Source organism: Phyllostomus discolor, chromosome 2 (assembly GCF_004126475.2).
Source record: "Phyllostomus discolor isolate MPI-MPIP mPhyDis1 chromosome 2, mPhyDis1.pri.v3, whole genome shotgun sequence".
Classification (NCBI taxonomy): Eukaryota; Metazoa; Chordata; class Mammalia; order Chiroptera; family Phyllostomidae; genus Phyllostomus; species Phyllostomus discolor.
Genome location: NC_040904.2, coordinates 1365318 through 1382029, shown reverse-complemented (window position 1 = coordinate 1382029; position 16712 = coordinate 1365318). Strand labels below are relative to the sequence as shown.

The following is a 16712-nucleotide window of genomic DNA, read 5'->3' as shown; positions in this document are numbered from 1 at the left end:
CGAGGAGCAGAAACGGCGACTGGACCCCGAGTGAGGTCAGCGACCAGGAGCCGGTCTGGGGACCACGGCTGTCCCGGGAGAAGACACAGGACTGTCCTTGGAGGGCGGCCCCGCCAGGCCAGCCTGCGGGCTCGCAGGGAACCGGCCGAGCTCTCAGAGAACCGCACCCGTCCTCTGGGCAGCTGGAAACCGCGGGCCGCGGGCTGCACGCCCCCCCGGGTGCGTCCCGGTCTGACCTCGGCCGTTCTCTCTCTGTAACTGACTGACCAAAACCCTGTTCTGCCACTTCCGGAAGGATCGGGGCGCTGCTGCTGCGTGGACGCGGGGCTGGCTGGCAGGCCCAAGCCGTCCCGCAGGTCGCCGTGGGCCACCGGCCACGACAGCCAGCCCCATGTGGGTGTTTCTGCCTCCACGCCGGTCCCCTCGTGGACGCACGCGGTTGGTGGACCCCTTCTCATCTCTGCCTCCGGCTTCTAAAAATGTCACGTCGACCCAACGATGCCACACAGAGAGAACTCATCTCCGGGGAAGATCACGGACCCCTCGGCAAGTTTCTGCCGAAAAGGCAGCAATCTGTCCAAACCTCGCCCCTCGGCCGCCTCCTCTCAGGGGGGCCCCCCCGCGGCCTGGATCGGTCTCTGCCCAGCCGCCCCTCCCGCTCAGAGGAGCCGGCGCCGGTGGGGCGGGGCCTGTGAGGGAGTCGCCTCCGCAGAAGGACGGACGCCGGACACGGTCGCCTGGATGAGCTGCTGCAGGACACTGCCGTCGGCGTCCTGCGACCGTGGCCGATGGCGAACAGGCAGTGACCGGGAGGCCCGGGCAGGGCTCACAGTGAAGGCGGGTCACAGTCCGTACGTAGTCCGAGCGGCCCCAGGCCGGTGCCCCGTGTCCACCACAAGTGCCGCCGAGGGAGTGGGAGGAGGGGACGGCTGTCACCAGCGGTCCCCACCGCCCACCCTGCCGGTGGACCCCGGCCCCGGGGACGCGAGCTGCCCCCAGGCAGGGTGCTGCGCGGCGGGGCCCCACCGCTGCCCTCGGGCCACCGCCGACCCCCGTCAACACTGGCCCTTGACGCCGTCAGCCACGTCGAAGGGGAGGCCGCCGGGCGCCGCGGGCAGCAGCGCGGGCATGCTGGCCTCCAGGGGCCGGTCCGCGGGGGGCTGCAGGCTCTGGTGCCGCTTCCTCAGCATCTGCCCGATTCCCATCGTGGGGAACCTGCCGCGGCTCTTCACGCAGTTCGGGCTCCCCAGGGGCCGCGCCGCGCCGGCCCCGGGGCCCGGGGGGGGCACATACACGCCCCCCTCTCTCGGGGGGCAGCTCCTGTCCTCGTGAGCAAAGGAGACCAGGGTGGGGTGCAAAGGAGTCTGGAGAGGCGACGGGCTTCCGGGCAGCAGGGCCGGGGACAGCGCCCGCTCCCCGGGGCTGCCGTGCACCGAGCCCCCCGGGGAGCCCGGGGCCCCGCCGTGGTGGGCGGGGGACAGCAGGTCCAGCGGGTCGTCGCGGTCCACGGACTCGAAGGAGCGGACCATGTCCGGCATCAGGGGGTCCTCCCGGGGCAGGACACCGCTGCCCCCCGGGCCCTGCTGGGGGAGCTCCGCCTTCTTGACCACCCGGGGCGTTCTGGGTGGCGGCAGGACAGCCACGAACTCCATGGAGGAAGACGCCACGCAATGGGAGTCCGAGGTTTTGCGGAAGATGTTGCGGCAGCCGAAGGAATCTGAGCACGAGAGAGCAAGGGACGTCGTGAGGCTCCGGCCGCTGTCCCCTCCCCCACCCGCCCCCGCCCTGCTCGCCCGGCCTCCTCTGCACAAGGCAGCCTGCGCACGCGGCCGGGTCTCCACTGTTCCCGCGGGCACAGGGTCCGTGTCCGCCCCGGGGCCACACGGCGGCCTGGGGAGCAGGCCCGGCGGACCCACCTTTGTCGGGGAAGCCGGACTTGGCGGCCTTGCGGTCCCGCAGCAGCACCCTGGTGCCCGGCACCTGCGTCGAGGGCGAGGCCGGGGGCGGCCTGTGCGAGGGCAGGGGCTTGTCCGGCTTCCTGGGGAGCGGCCAGTGGAGGAGGTCCCCTCTTTTTTCCTGTTCTTTGGGCTTCTTGTCCTTCAAAGCAGAAGCGGACACGGACTCAGACACACGCGAGAATCTACTGCGCTGGCCAAACAGGCCGTTTAGTTTATCCCATACGACGGCTCTAGTAGTGCTGAGTGGTCTTTAACTCCATTCAAAACAATTTTGCTAGGTTGTACTGTGACAGCTGTCATATCAGTGTGCATTTTTAAAAAGATTTCATTTATTTATTTATTTTTAGACGCAGGGGAAAGGAGGGAGAAAGAGGGAGAGAAACATCAGTGTGTGGTTGCCTCTTACGCAGCCCCCTACTGGGGACCTGGCCCGCAACACAGGCCTGTGCCCTGACTGGGAATCGAACCACCGATTCTTCAGTTCCCAGGCCTGCGCTCAATCCACTGAGCCACACCAGCCAGGGCTGTTACTTCTCTTCTCAGCGTGCATTTAAAAAAAAAATCAAAATTGGTGAATTTTTGTGAGGCCGTTTTAATATTGAAGATGGAAGAAAACATGCAACCTTCTCAGCATACTGTGCCTTATTATCTCGAGAAAGGTAAAAACGCAGCTGAAACACAAAAGGATTCGTTCAGTGCACGGAGAAGGTGCTGTGGCTGACTGAACGTGTCAGAAGCGGTTTGCGGTGTTTCTTGGCACTGCTGACGGCCTGGCCTAGGAATCCTCTGCTGTGGGCTCTCTCGTGCACTGGAGGGTGTTTAGCAGCCCCCGGCCTCTGCCCAGTGGGACCCAATAGCGGAAGATAGTCGACATGTGCAAATCACCCAAATCAATCAAGTTATCGGAGAAAATGAGAACTGTGTCTTTTACGGGAAAAACGTCACTGACTTTTTGGCCAGCCTCGTACACGTGACCCCTGCGTGAAGGGTTATGCACGCAGATTTGAGAAAGCCAGTTTTTCACAAGTCTCTGAGCAGAGCCGGCCTGGGGGTGCTCAGGCACCCGCCCCGCCTCCCCGGGCCCAGGCCTGGGCCTGGCAGCCTCCTCTGCCCCCGGCATCCCGTGCTGCGTCGCCTCCCAGGGCCCCAGCCGGGCAGGGGCATCCCCAGGAGATCAATTATTCTGGAACAAGCTGGACAGACGGAGGCAGAGCAGGAGAGGGCTTCTGGAACCCGCCGTCTCGCTCTGAAGCAGAGCCCCGAGGTTCTGCCACCGTGGGTAGGCAGCCACGTCACCAGGACACGGCTGCTCAGGGGGGCTCGGCCACGCAGAGGGCCGGCAGGAAGCCCACCGGGCCCTGGGCCAGCCGGGGAGTCTCCGACACGCCGCCGCCGCCCCCGGGCACGCGAGCACTCACTTGTGTCCCCCTAAAGGGGGCACCACGCGGCCATTGTTGCCGCAGTCTTGCCTCCGCTGACCTCGACTGCAGCCCTGACAGGAGCGAATTCCACTCCTGTCCCTTCAAACCCACAGCCTCGGGCGTGAGGCCAGCCCCCGGGGGAGGCGTCACAAACGGTCACCAGACATTAAAGCAGGAAACGCCGGTGGGAGCTGCCGGGAACCAAAATGAAACGAGGTCAGACTCCCGGGAAGAGGGGCCACCGAGAAGCGGTTTTCTGTTTCTGGCCGCGGGAGCCGTGTGATGTCTCGTTCTCACCGAGCAGCGGGCGCCGGACCTCACGGGACTCAGGGGACAGAGGGCCAGCGGCCCCGCTCCCGCCTCGAACCGGGAGCCTTTTCATCCCAGAGACCTCGCCTGCTCTCGAGGCAGAGCCGCGCCGAGAAGCTTCTGGGGACACAGCTCTACCCCGGCCGCGCCTCTGCGGTGAGGACGTGGGGAGCCCTCACAGACTCGGGCGTGTCCCCAGTCTGAAACAGGGCGCAGGGAAGAAAGAGGACACAGGGAGGCCACGCCGAGCCCCGAGTCACCGTGCAAGGCCGGAGGCCCGGTTGCGGCGGCCCGTGCCCCAGGGAGGGGGAGGCAGGCAGACACGAGAGCCAAGGCTGCTGCCAACTCCCTCCCCAGCATCCGCACGGCCACCGCAGCCTGTACCGGGGACACCCCGAGTGACGGATGCCGCACACTGAGGGGACGCAATGAGGCAAGGCCCGTGGTCCGGCCGTCCTCCAGACAAGGGGCAATGCGAGTGGCCAGCTAACCCCAGAGCCTGAGGAAGACCCCGATTTCCCCAGAGCCCCGAAACCGGGGTTCGTAACCCAGACTTCACACTGCCCCCACCCCAGGAGCCGGGGACAGGGAAGGGCGGGCCATCCTGGTGGCAGGCACAAAGGGCAGACGCAGCTGCTGGCCAGGGCGGGGGCCGCTCAGAGTCTGAGGGCTCCAGTCAGTCCCCGAGACGCTACGGACGAAGCCGTGGGCCCCGGGTCACCAGGCGAGACACCACCCGGGGGGGGGGGGGGGGGGGAGGGGCGCGTCTGCTCCAGGTCACCTGGGTCGGTCCCTGCTTTTCTCTCCCTGCTTCTGCAGAATGGCCCCTCCCCCTCGAAGGCCAGAGAGAGCCAGCTCTCACCCCTCCCCCCAAGCACCAGAGGGGCCGTGACGACCGTCCCACCAAGTGGGGCTGCTCTGAGGTCCCCACGCCGTCGGGGCTGCCGGCGTCTCCATGGCTTTGCCTCAGGCCTCTCCCTCGCTCTCGGGGCTCTCCAAAGCTGAAGGGTCGAGACTCAACAGGCCACCAACCCCCCACCCCCGCCCCTGAGAGAGGCGTCCAGCCATGAGTTTTCTGCAGAAAGAGACCAGGACTGGCCCTAGAAACCACTCCTGTGACCGACGAAGGGACGTTTGGCTACAGGCCCCGTGAGGGCAGGAGAAAGGAAAGTCCCAGGAGCCCTGCTCCGGCCCCCCACTGGACTCGACCCCAGCACCCTGTGCCCACCCGGCTGTCCTCCAGCCCAGAACAGTGGGTCACTCCGCAGTGACTGGTGTCCCAGGCGGTCACCAGGCGGTGGCCACCTGACTGCTCCCTGCTGGGGACAAGGCACCGGGGACCAGCCCCCGGTCAGTCCCTGTGGAAGGGCCCCCGGCCCTCGGACACCTGTCTGCGTCCGAGCGCCGTGCCCCAAGCGCAGGTTACCGATGCGACGCCCGTCAAATGCCCCCCTCCCCACCGGCGTGGCCTGCGTTTCGTTTCCCAAGAGGATTCCTGGAAAGCAGGAAGTTCCCCTGCCCCGTGGGACAGACCCAGATCGTCCGACAGACTGACGTGCCCGCCTTCGGCGTGCCGGCACTCAGTTAAAAGGTCCCATTTGGGCCCCCACGCCCGGTCCTGAACCCCCCAAGGCAGATCAGAGAGGGGACCCCAGGCGGCCCCAGGTGTGTGCGAGCCACACACAGCAGCTTCTTTTCTGCCAACCACCCACCGTGGACGTCCGTGGGGTTTACGTAACCGGTCACTGCCGGTGTGGCCCCGCCGGCATTACCCACCAGGACTCCTGAGCCGTGGGCCGTCTGATGGAGGGGGGCGCGGAGGCGGGGAGCGAGGACCCGCTGGGCGCCTGGGGTGTGACACCTACGGGCGTGACAGCCGGGGGGTCGAGGGGGAGCCCGTCCTCGGCCCGTGACCTGAGTATGGGGCGCTGGTCTCCGGGGACTCAGCCTCCTGTCCCCCAAAGCCGGCCCCCTCCCGTGGGGGGAGCAGCAGCGTGACTTTCGGGAGGTCGCCCCCCCTAAAGGAAGCGCCTCCCTCTGTAACCGAAAGGGCGGGTCCTTCCAGCTCTTCCAACATGAAGGAACCCACACGCGTCCCTGCTTGCTCAGTGTAACGAGGACAGGTGCACCAGTCCCCCCGCCGCCCCCCCCCCGTCACCCTCATTGCCCAGGCAGCCACTCGTGTCCTCAGCGGGGACACGTGGCCACAAGGAGAGACAGATGCCCACCGCGGAGGAGCCCTGGGGCTCGAGACGAGCCGAGTGACCACAGGCCCCGCTCAGCACGGCTCTTCTGGAGCCTGCTGTCCCCTGGACCATGAGCGAACCTCATCTGACCGTCTGGGCCATCAGAGCCAGGTGCCCAGCGGCTGAGGTGCTGGCTGGCTGATCGGGCTCCTTGCTGCCCGTGCCACAAGGGGAAGCCTGACTTTGCCGCAGGAAACACACAGGGGCGTTGAGAAAAGGGGGCTCGGTTCACGAACCGGGCCCCTGAGCCGGCAGCCCTGCACAAACGCCGTGGCTCACCCAGGCAGAAATGCACGTGCACAGCCAAGCACGCAGCCACCTCAAGGCAGTGTAAAGCAGCTGAAAGGAGGATCTGGCCGGAGGGGCTCCCGGCAGCCTCACTCACGGGGGTCCCTGCGTGTTCCACTCAGGACGAGGACGGGCGGGCAGAGCCCAGGGCGCTGGGCAGAGTGCCAGCAGCCCTCAGGGGCACACCCGACGGCCAGGCAGCCAGTGTCGGGCCACACACCAGCCTGGATGTGGCTGTGGGGCGTTCTTCAGGCGAGGTTAGCGTTTTTTTTTGTTTGTTTTAGATTTTTTTACTTATTTATTTTTTTTTATAGAGGGGAAGGGAAGGAAAAAGAGAGAGAGAGAAACATCAATGTGTGGTTGCCTCTCACGAGCCCCGCACTGGGGACCTGGCCCACAACCCAGGCATGTGCCCTGACTGGGAATCGAACCTGCGACCCTGTGGTTCACAGGCCCGCACTCAATTCACTGAGCTACAGCAGCCAAGATGCTATTTTTAGGTGAGGTTAGTGTTTTAATCAGGAGCCTGAGTGAAGCAGATGACCCTCCACCACAGGTGGGCCTTGTCCAGCCATGGACAACCTTAAGAGAGGCAGACGGCAGGGTCCCCAGGGAGAAGAGTCCCCAGGGAGAAGGCTCCTGACTCCCGACGGCTTTGGGACAGGAGCTGAGACACCCCCTCTTCCCTGGGTGTCCAGTCGGGGATACCCGCACCCCACTGGGTCCGCTTCTCCCGAGAACGCCGACCAGTGCACCCCAGCGCCCCAGGGGCTTACCTGCGCGGCAGGGAAGTCCAGGTCCCGCGTCCAGGCGTCCAGGGAGGCCTGCGGACAGCAGCGTTCGTCACAGGTCAGAGGCCGCACCTGCTGTGGGTCCCGCACCTGCACCCGCACCCCTGCCGCTGGCCCCTCGTGTGAGAATCACGCAGCGCGGTGTTCACACCAGACACCAATCCCCAGGTCACGGTGCAGACAGGCGGCAGGAGCCCCAAGTCACGGGCTGAAACACGTGCCAGGGACTGTGTTCTCAGCTCCAAGGCACCACGGAGGAGGGCTCCCGGGACCAGTAAGCAGGTCAAGGGGTTTTATCGAAATGCAGCCCTTGCTGGACACCCCTTGGGCCCCACCCGTGTCCCCCCACCCCAGTCCCCAAGGCAACTCCGTCCTGGTTTCTAACAGCTCAGCCGGCCTGAGAAGCCTCATTGTAAAAAGGTGTCGAGGTCGTGAAACAAGACACAAAGCGGACAGTTGAGCATCGTACCCTTACTCACACGGTCCCCTTCATGGGTGGGATTGTGTTTCCCCAAGATCCTACGTGGGGACCCTCTGCCTGGGACGGGGCCTAATTTGAGGACGGCACCAGGACAAGCCTGTCACGCCCCCTTTGAAGTCTGGGGTCAGTGGGGCTTGGGGAAACCCAGTCCTTTGCCTTGCAGAGGGGGGCCGGTTGCTGTTACTGGGCGGTAACCAGGTTAAAGGGAGGTCCCTGGGGGCCCTAATGCAGCTCGACCAGTGTCCTTATCCAAAGGGCAACTGGACACAGAGACACACGCAGGGAGGGTCCCGTGTACCGACAGGGGCAGCGGTCGGGGCGATGCCCCCACAGGCCCAGGAGCCGGAGACGGCCACCCCCTACAGGAGCAGGGAGAGGGGCCTAGGGCAGTGGCCCTCAACCTCCGGGGACGGCCCTGCCACACCCTGGTCTCGGCCTCTCAGTCTGCGGTCCTGTGTCACAAACACAGCCCCCCACCTCAGCCCCACCCCCAGCTTTTCTCCCCCGACGGTGAGGCCACTGGGACAGCACAGAGAGCCCCCCCCCCAGTTCCGTCAGACACTCTCCTACACGTTGACGTGACTTTATGGCTTCCGGCTCTGTGTGGCTTCACAGGCCAGTTTGAATCTGATGACCACCCCTCCTGGACCCTCTGGTCCTCTGGGGCCCCTTCAGGAAGGGGAGTCCCCGGGGCCTGTGCCCGAGGGGTTCACACAGGAGGCTTGGTCCCGATTTCACAGACACACTCCCCGCCGCTGGCAGGAAGAGGAGGCGGAGACGGGGCTGAGTCGCAAGGTCCTGGCACTGAAATCCCACGAGGGAAGGTTTTCCACGTAGTCCAGCCCCTTTGTCTCCCGGAGAGGAGCGGGATGGAGAGGAATACCAGGCTGCCCGGGCTGCTCCGTGTAGGCAGGGCCCCGGGGCCACTGCCCCGCCACCCAGGGCACAGCCCGGGGCTCCCAGCCGCCGCCTGGCCACTGCTCCCCGCCCCCAACCTCCCCAGCCGTGGAAGGCGGCTGTTCTCAGACACCCAGGGGCGCCGCGGGGCCGCTCACCTCGTAGGGCTCCTTGCTGGGCCTGCACCTGCCCACCTGGGAGAGCGGGGTCCTGGGGCAGAGGCCGTCCTGGACGTCGGGTTTCTACGGAGGAAAAGAGCGAAAGTGTGCTGAGCGTTCGGGAAACAGAAATGTGCGTTAAGGCCGACTCAGCTTTAAGCCGGGGCTGGGCTCGAGTGCCCCACGTGGCAGGCCGAGGGCTGGGAAGGGCAGGGAACCACAGGGAGGCCCCTCCCCCCGCCCCTGGCTCTGCCAGGACAGGCCAAGGGGCCCCGGCGGGTGGCAGCTCCCCTTGGGCCTGTGTCCCCCGTCTGTGCGGAGAGATGCTCTGCGGTGTCACCGCGGAGCCCAGGGGCCGAGCTGGGAAGGGTAACGCCGTTTGTTTGAGCTGCTCCACGGGACACAGGTCTTTGCTACTGGCTTCTCTGACAGGGGTCCCGTCTGCCCGCCCCTGCCCCCCAAGGGGAGTCCCAGCAACTCGTCCAGGTCCAGAACAAGACGACAGGCAGCTGCACCTGTGATCGAGGGTGGGCCACCCTCCCCCACCCCCATCTGCAGACAGGCGAGACTCCGTGGCCCATTCGTTTATCGGCCAACAAGTGTTTGCAGGGCGTCCCTGCAAGAGCTCCGAACTGAAACCCCTGCTTCTCGGCTGCAGTAAAGAGAAACAGGATCAGGAGGGCAGAGGGAACAACAGGTGGGTGAGGTCAACCGTTTCACCCTCTCAATCACGGGTTTCATTTTCAAAGTCACACGTGCTGCCCTTAATTGGTCGACATGAAGAACTGGGACGGGGCGCACAGTGCCATTAAATTAGCCCCGGCCCGCTGGAGCCCCGAGCGCTGTCCTCGGCCCTGGGGACGCGTCTGCCCCAGTTAAGAGCGGCAGCTGCGAGAGCAGGCGCGTCCTGGGGTTTCAGCGCGAGGGCGGAACAGACACCGGGAAGGAGGCCCGTCACCGGCAGGAGCGCCGTGGGGGGGGGGGGGTCCGGACGGAGGACAGTCTCCGCAGACAGGGTCGTGCGCGGCCCCGCGACCCTGCGGCAGGGGCGACCCTGAGGCCAGGCCGGGCTGCGGAGGGCGCAGCGCAGCCGGCGGCAGGACTCCCGGGAGGACGCAGGTCTCCCCCGTTCGGGCCGCCCCGAGGGGGTGTTCCCGGGAAGAGTGGGTGAGAAACCAAGTGCGCCTCCGCGGAGGCGGAGGGAGACGCCGGAGAGGAAGGGCTTCAACGGCCGAGCCCCTCCGCCTGGCGGGTCGGCGCCCAAAGGGCAGGTCGGCCGGCGACGCGGCCACCTGCCAGCCTCCGCGCACGCGGGAGCGTGGACCTCAGGCCGGGTCAGGGAGACACTGACTGGAGACCCGTTTTCGGAAGGCCGTCCACCCTTCGGAAGCACAGAGCCGGCGGGCCGGTCCTCTTCCCTCCCGGGGCTTGCTCCGATCCCCGGCGGCCGCCCCCCACGACCGCGGTGGCCACGCTGTGACCCTGCGCCCCCGGGAAGTGCCGCGGGCAGGCGCCCGGACGGCGTGCTCCTGCGTGGGTAACCCACGGGCAGGAAACAGCCCACGGATGTGTCCGCATGTTATACACAGATGACAAAGCGGGAACGGGAAGCGGCGGGAAAGCCAGGAGGGACACGCGAGCCTCTGATGGGACACAAACGAGACACAGCTGCGAGGGCGACCTGTCCTCCAATCCCCGTCGCGGCCGGCAGAACGGCCGGAGCCTCGGTCGGAGGAGAGAGTCTCAGCCGCTCCTTGTCCCGTGACAAGTGACAGAAACCAGGCGCCGTGTCCAGGGCTCCGTCTCTCTGCCTCGACTGCTCCCCCGTGACCGTGGCACCGGCTCCAAACCCGCCCGGCCCGGCCGCCCCTCGGTCTGGTCCCGCCCTCTGCTGTCCCGGAGCGCCTCCCCCTACATCGTAGCCGCTCTCGACGTTAGAGGCCCTGGGCCCCACTGAGCCAGTTACTTCCCGGGAACACCCTTCCCTGGGCGGCCCAGCGAGCACGGGCGTTCTGTGGGTCGTTCGCAAGTGAGCACTCCAGGCTGCCTCGGCTCAGAAACCCCTGTCCTCTCGCCTGCCCGGCTGCTCCTCGAACCCCCAAACCCCCGGGGAAGGTCCGTCGGCCGGGCGGCAGTGTTTCCCGGAGCCTCCCCAGCCCACTCACTGCAGAGACACACTCTGACCCGTCCCGTCTCCTGGCACGCCGGGGCTCATCGCCGCCCTGGCACAAAGGAGGCCATTTCCCCGGTCGGGGAGGGTGTCCATCTTTATCTCTCAAATAGGAACCTCAAGAACTGCTGCCACGCCCCGGCCGGGATGGCTCAGCTGGCTGGAGCGGCATCCCGTAACCGAAGGGCTGCAGGTTCGATCCCCAGCCCGGGCACATAGGGAAGGCAACTGACCGATGCTTTTCCCTCGCATCAGTGATTCTCCTCTGCCCTTCCTCTCTCTCTCAAACCACTGGGGGGGGAAAAAAAAATCCCTGGCCCTGGCTGGCCTAGCGCAGCGGATTGAGCGTGGGCTGCAAACCAAAATGTCGCAGGTTCGATTCCCAGTCAGGGCACATGTCTGGGTTGCAGGCCATGACCCCCAGTAACTGCACATTGATGTTTCTCTCTCTCTCTCTCTCCCTCCCTTCTCTCTCTAAAAATGAATAAATAAAATCTTAAAAAGAAAGAAAAAGAAAAAAAAGCCCTCAGGTGAGGGAAGAAAAGGTTTCCAAGCCTATTGCAGGGACATTTTGTGAAATGTTAGGGTTACCTTTCAAATAGCCCCAAAAAAACCCTGGACTGCAGGGGTGTCCATCCCACAGCCCAAGGGCCACGTGCGGGTCAGAATGGCTGTGACTGCGGCCAACACAAAAGCGTAAATTTACTGGAAACACGATGAGATTTTTTGTGTGATTACGTGTCACAATATATTTCATGTGTGGCCAAAGACAGCTCTTCTTCCAGGGTGGTCCCGAGACGCCCAAAGGTCGGACCCCTGCTAGAAGTTCACCTCTGTGGTGCATTCACGAGTCTTCCTGACAGCGACCAGCCCCACAGCTGGGCCTCGAGGCACCCGCCCATAGGGTGGACACCCTCTGTCGAGGCAGCGGAAGCAGCACCCAGCTGCCCATGGGTGCCTGACACGCTGAATCTTGAGCCAGTCTTCCCTACGGAGTTCTTTGTGATCCACTGTCCCCCGAAAGAGAGCTGATTTGGTCAACACTAAGGCCCACCACCACACGTGTAAACTCGCAGCCCCAGGGGCGCGGGAGCCGCTTGGGGCAGAGCGAAGTGGCCACGGGGCGAGGGCGCCACCCACCCAGGTGGTGGGACCCCGAGGGACCCCACGGGGGCACAGGACACCTGCCCTCTGACGAGCAGCCGTGGAGAGGAGCGGCCAGGGCCCAGACGGCGGCTCTCGTCTCGTTCTTCTGGAGAGCAAATGGGCACAGGGGTCTCCCAATGCACCGCCCCCAGCTTTGACAGCCACCCGGGTCCCCAGTGCCTCCGGTGGCAGCCAGAAGTGGCAGCCAGAAGGCAGAGGAGAAGCCACAGGGAGAAGAGGCCCCGGGGTCCCAGCAGTCTGCCCTGAGCCCGACTCTGCGTGAGGACATGGGAAAACCCCTCGGATGGACACCGTGTCCCCCGCCCCAGCCCCACCGGGCAGGTTTGCTGCTGTTCTCAGCTCCCCCCGTTGGGACCCTCAGCCTCCCCTGGGTCTGATGTCACCGCCGAGGTCAAGGGTCGGTCACTGAGGGGCCCCACTCACCCCCGACAGGTAGCGCTCGAGCTTCTTGTTCAGCAGGAAGTAGACGGCGAGGATGTGGCAGGCGCGGTTGGCGAGCACGGTGCTGACCACGTCGCTGTTCCGGTAGCCCAGCTTCTCCGTCATGTGCAGCACCACGCTGGGGCTCAGGTCGGCCAGCGAGATCCTGCGGCAGACGGACAGGGCGCGGTCACTGAGCAGGGCGGCACTCACGCCCGTGCACGCAACTCGGGGCCACGGCCCCGGCCGCTCGCTGCCCTTCCGCCGTGACAAAGGTCCTTCTGCGGAAAAGCGGAGGAAACGGTGTCGTCCCCCACGTGGACCCAGCGCCTGGGTGGCCGAGGTCAACGCTTCGTTCGCCGAGTTTCCTTCTCTTTCTTTCCTTCCCCCCACCTCCCCTTCCTTCCTCCCTTCCCCTCTCCTTCCTTCCTTCCTACTTTACACCCCAGCCATCCCGGCACTCCTTCCCGCAGTGCCCCAGCGTGTGCCCTAAGTCCCGTCCATGTGCCCAGCCGGGCAGCAGCCATCCCTCCGCACTTCCTAACACCTGGACTGCAGTCCGGGTCCCCCGGAGGGCCCGGGTCTCGCTACGATCGGACGTTCTTCCCTCCACTGCACCCGTGGGACACGGTGGAGCCCACACTCAGGTGGGTGTAAGTCGGGTAATACAGCAGGTTTTCAGGCACTGGCCCAGAGCGGGTTAAAGGAACAGCGTGAGCTCACGAGTTCGTAAAGCAGGACACCGGGGGCCCAGCTGCAGAGCGAGCAGGGTGCCCTCCACAGACAGGCCAGACCTGCGCAGGAGGAGGGCCGTGGAGCTGGACTCTGCGGGGTGGAGAACCCCAGAAACACCGGCGTCCGTTCGCGCATCTGTCCACTCATTCGTTCATTCGTCCATTCACTCACCCAACAAGCCTCTCCCCGAGGGGCAGAGAAACAGGGCCCCACGCAGCCCTCACGACGCTCCCGTGGGGGCATCACTCACATCCCCCCACTCACAGACGAAGGAAGTGGCCCACAGTGGTGACGTGACTCGCCCGGGGTCCCAGAGGCAGGAAGTAGCAGCCCCCGAGTTCGAGCCCGGCCCCCCGGCAAGCTGGCCCAGCTCCACGCGCACCGCCTCTGAGACGGGCAGGCGGGCGGCCACGGAGCACAGGCGGGCAGGTGGGCCGAGGGGCACCGGGCTAGCGCGCCGGCGGCTTCCCAGACGAGACGTCTGACACACGGGGCCCTTCTTTTCTTTCCTCCCCGACGGCAAACACTGACGGCGTCTATAACGGTTAAGCCTGGGGCGAGGCACGTTGGGAAGCGACAGAACACACTTTAGGAAGAGAGCAGCCCCTTCTCGGGGCTCAGTTCCTACTGCGCGCGTCTGCGGGCTGGGGAACCGGAAGAGGAGCTGTCGCTGTCTCCCCACCTCCAGCGCCTCTCGAAACAAAGACGGTGAACACGCTGCGGCTCCCCCAACGGGAGCAGAGCTCCAGCCTCACCCCGAAAACCCACACATCACGCCGCCTCCAGCAGAGGAGGGGCAGCAGGCCTTCCGTCGACAGGACGCGAGAGCCCCGTCTCTGGACCACGAGACCCGGGCCCTTTGTGTGCACAGCCTGCCCGACTGGCTCCCACGCAGCCTTACACTTGGGGCCCAGTCCGAGTTCAAGGGCCCTGGCCTGGCCGAGCCAGCACAGGGCGCTAGAGTGCAAGTTTTCATCTACGGAAGAACTGCCTGCAGCCTGCGGGGAGAGTAATAAAGGAGACCCCTCCCAGGGTGACACTTTGGGAGCGACACTTCAGTGAATGGGGGAAGCTCTTTCTGACACCAGGTCTGCTTCCCGAGACAGCTGCCGTGTTACCGGACTGAACCAGCTCGTTGGGACAGTGACCGCTGGCCGAGGGACGCCTCGGGCTGCCAGCGGCACCCACACTCCACAGAGAGCGCACCCAAGTGCCGTCTCCCCCCGGGCGCCGGCGAGCAGGCCTGGCCCAGTGGCGCTCTCCGTCCCGCGCTGGGGTGACTTTCTGGGTCTGTTTCAGATGCCGGCCCAGCTGAGCCTGAGCCGGGAACCAGCGGTCTGGTCCCGGGTGCCCCGGGCCACCAGGAGCCCGGACCCCGTGTGAATCCCAGGTGACGAGTGGGTGAGGCCCCCTCGTCTGTTGCCACGGGGCAAGTCTGACTGGGCAGGGGGATGTGGTCCCCAGGAATACCCACCCGTGCCCCCTTAGGTTCTTCCAAACCAGGGGTGCCAAACTCGTGTTCCCCGGGGCCCCATCAGCCTCGCGGGCGCCTTCAAAGGGCCAGATGCAGTTTAAACTGTTTAACAGTCAAGGAACAGTTACATTCACACAGTCCCGAAGTTACATTCGGCCCTTTGCAGGCCACCAACTGCGAGGCTGACGTGGGCCCCGGTGAACACGAGTTTGACACCCCGCTCCAGACCTCCCTCCCCAGAACAGACCCTGCCGGCCCCTCTCCCATGGAGAAGCCAGCACCACGACGCCCATCAGGCCCAACGGGAGTGTCCAGACCCTCCTGGGCAGCCTGGAAACCTGACCGCAGAGGACACTGCTCCCTGGCCTGTTGCCCCCCCCGCCCCCGTTCCCCAGCGGCCCTCCGTCCTCACACGTGCAGGACGCTCCGGTCTGAAGGACAAGCCACAGCCCCCACGCTGGCTCTCAAGGTGACCACGGTCAGGCCCCCTTCCCTTGCTTGCGTCGGCTCCAGCCGCACGTCGAACCGGTGGGAGAGCAGTTGGCGGAACACCCCCGAGGGCCGGCCTCGGGGCTGCGGGCAGCCCCCCGCACGAGCAGGGTGTCACTGGGGTCCCGGCGCCGGGGTCCCCACGCCGGGGCCCTCCGCACAGAGGCTGCCCCGAGGAATCCGCGCCGGGAGCCTTCTCGGTGGGAGCCCCAGGGAGACACCGCCCGGAGCCAGAGACGCCTGCTACCATCCGTCCCTCCCACCCAGACGCCCAGCGGCAGGGCCGGAGGGTCGTTTGGAGGAGAGAGAGGCATTCCACTAAAGCCGGTGGGGGAGCCCAGGTGGGTCTCCCACTCACACACACACATGTGCTCACACACTCAGACACACACGCTCCCTTGGGCACAGCTGGTCTAAAGGGTCCCTTTGTGTGAAGACGAGGAGCCCCCTGGGAAGGGTGCCCCTCAGCAGTAGGTGTCACGAGGGGGACAAGGCCTGGATTTCAGCCTCACCCGCCCTCCACAGGCACCGCACAGGGTGGTGCACGGGGCAGGGGGACCGCGTCCATCCACACCTGCTCCTGGGCCCTGAGCGGGGCCGGTCGGGGCTGCGTGCGTGGGGGCGGGGGGAGCGGCTGCGTCCTGGGTCCCACACAGCTCCCTCCCTGTCCGGACTCTCCAGGGCCCTCGGAGGGGCCTGTCCGGCCGAGGGGGGGGGGAGGGCCCCCCGGGGAGGCCCCCGCTCACCTGTTGGGGTAGGCGACGCTGCACGGCACTCTGCCCACGTAATTCTCGTTGAGCCAGCGGTTGGCCAGGGCCTGCTGGATGTTGGGCCTCTTCACGGGGTCGGGCTCCAGCAGCGAGCGCAGGAAGGTGATGGCTCCTGTGGGGACGTCGGCCACACGCCCGTCACAAGCTGCACCCACTGCACCGTGGAGACGCGGCACCGGGGACCGCCCCCCAAGCCACCGAGCACCGGCCCGTTCCCTGGGTCCCCGGGCACCGCAGGCCCGAGGAGTCCAAGACGCCTGCTCAGCAGGTGCACCTGGTCTGTGAGAACGCCAAGGCCCCCGGGGCCCCGTGATTCCCAGGGCAAGCTGTGGTCCGGTCCGCGGCCATGCCCTCGGAGGGGTGTCCTGTGCCGGTCAGCCCGAGGGGTGACAGACAGTGGAGGGAAATCGCTTCACCTCGCAGCAGGGCTTGAGCACTCGGAAAGGAGCCAGCGGGGAAGGCGTTGGAAGCCAGACCCTCTCACACGGCCCTCGCAGGGGGACACCCGTCCCACCAGGCCAGGGAGGTCCCGCTGCCCCCTGGTCCTCCCTCCACGGCCCCCACATCGCCCCAGGCTCGGAACAGGCCGGCAGCAGCCCAGGCCCACCCGGTGCAGCCAGCCAGGCCGGCGCAGCGCCGGAGGCCGTTTTGTCCAAGCGTTTAGCAAACTCGAACGGCGACTCGGGTTGGAGAAGCCCTGGCTCGTGGGCAAAGGCCTGGCGAGCGCCGCACTGGAACCGCACGGCTGCCCGACGGGCCTCTCGATGGCTCCTCCCGACAGGAGGAATGCGCGCCCGCGGCCCCCACCACCGGGAGTCGGGGGCTGCCTGTCGCCACCCATCACCCGGCCGTCTTTCCTGACCGGCACGATGGGAGGCAGCTCTCCGGGCCCAGCCCCCTTCCCGGTGAGCTGGCGGAGGAGGACACGGCACAGACAC

General features: G+C 66.1%; 1 protein-coding gene across 2 annotated transcripts in view; it reads right to left on the bottom strand.

The window, feature by feature from the left end:
- Positions 1-1000: 1000 nt before the first annotated feature.
- Positions 1001-16712, bottom strand: part of HUNK (hormonally up-regulated Neu-associated kinase) — a 58178-nt gene continuing 42466 nt past the window's right edge. For both annotated transcript variants that reach the window (XM_028503943.2, XM_036017401.1), the window contains 6 exons: positions 15751-15886; positions 12310-12472; positions 8550-8633; positions 6999-7046; positions 1917-2097; positions 1001-1717 (listed from right to left, as the gene is read on the bottom strand). In XM_028503943.2, the coding sequence (XP_028359744.1) occupies positions 1056-1717; positions 1917-2097; positions 6999-7046; positions 8550-8633; positions 12310-12472; positions 15751-15886 (1274 nt within the window). In that variant the 3' untranslated portion in view covers positions 1001-1055. The remainder of the gene's footprint in view (positions 1718-1916; positions 2098-6998; positions 7047-8549; positions 8634-12309; positions 12473-15750; positions 15887-16712) is intronic.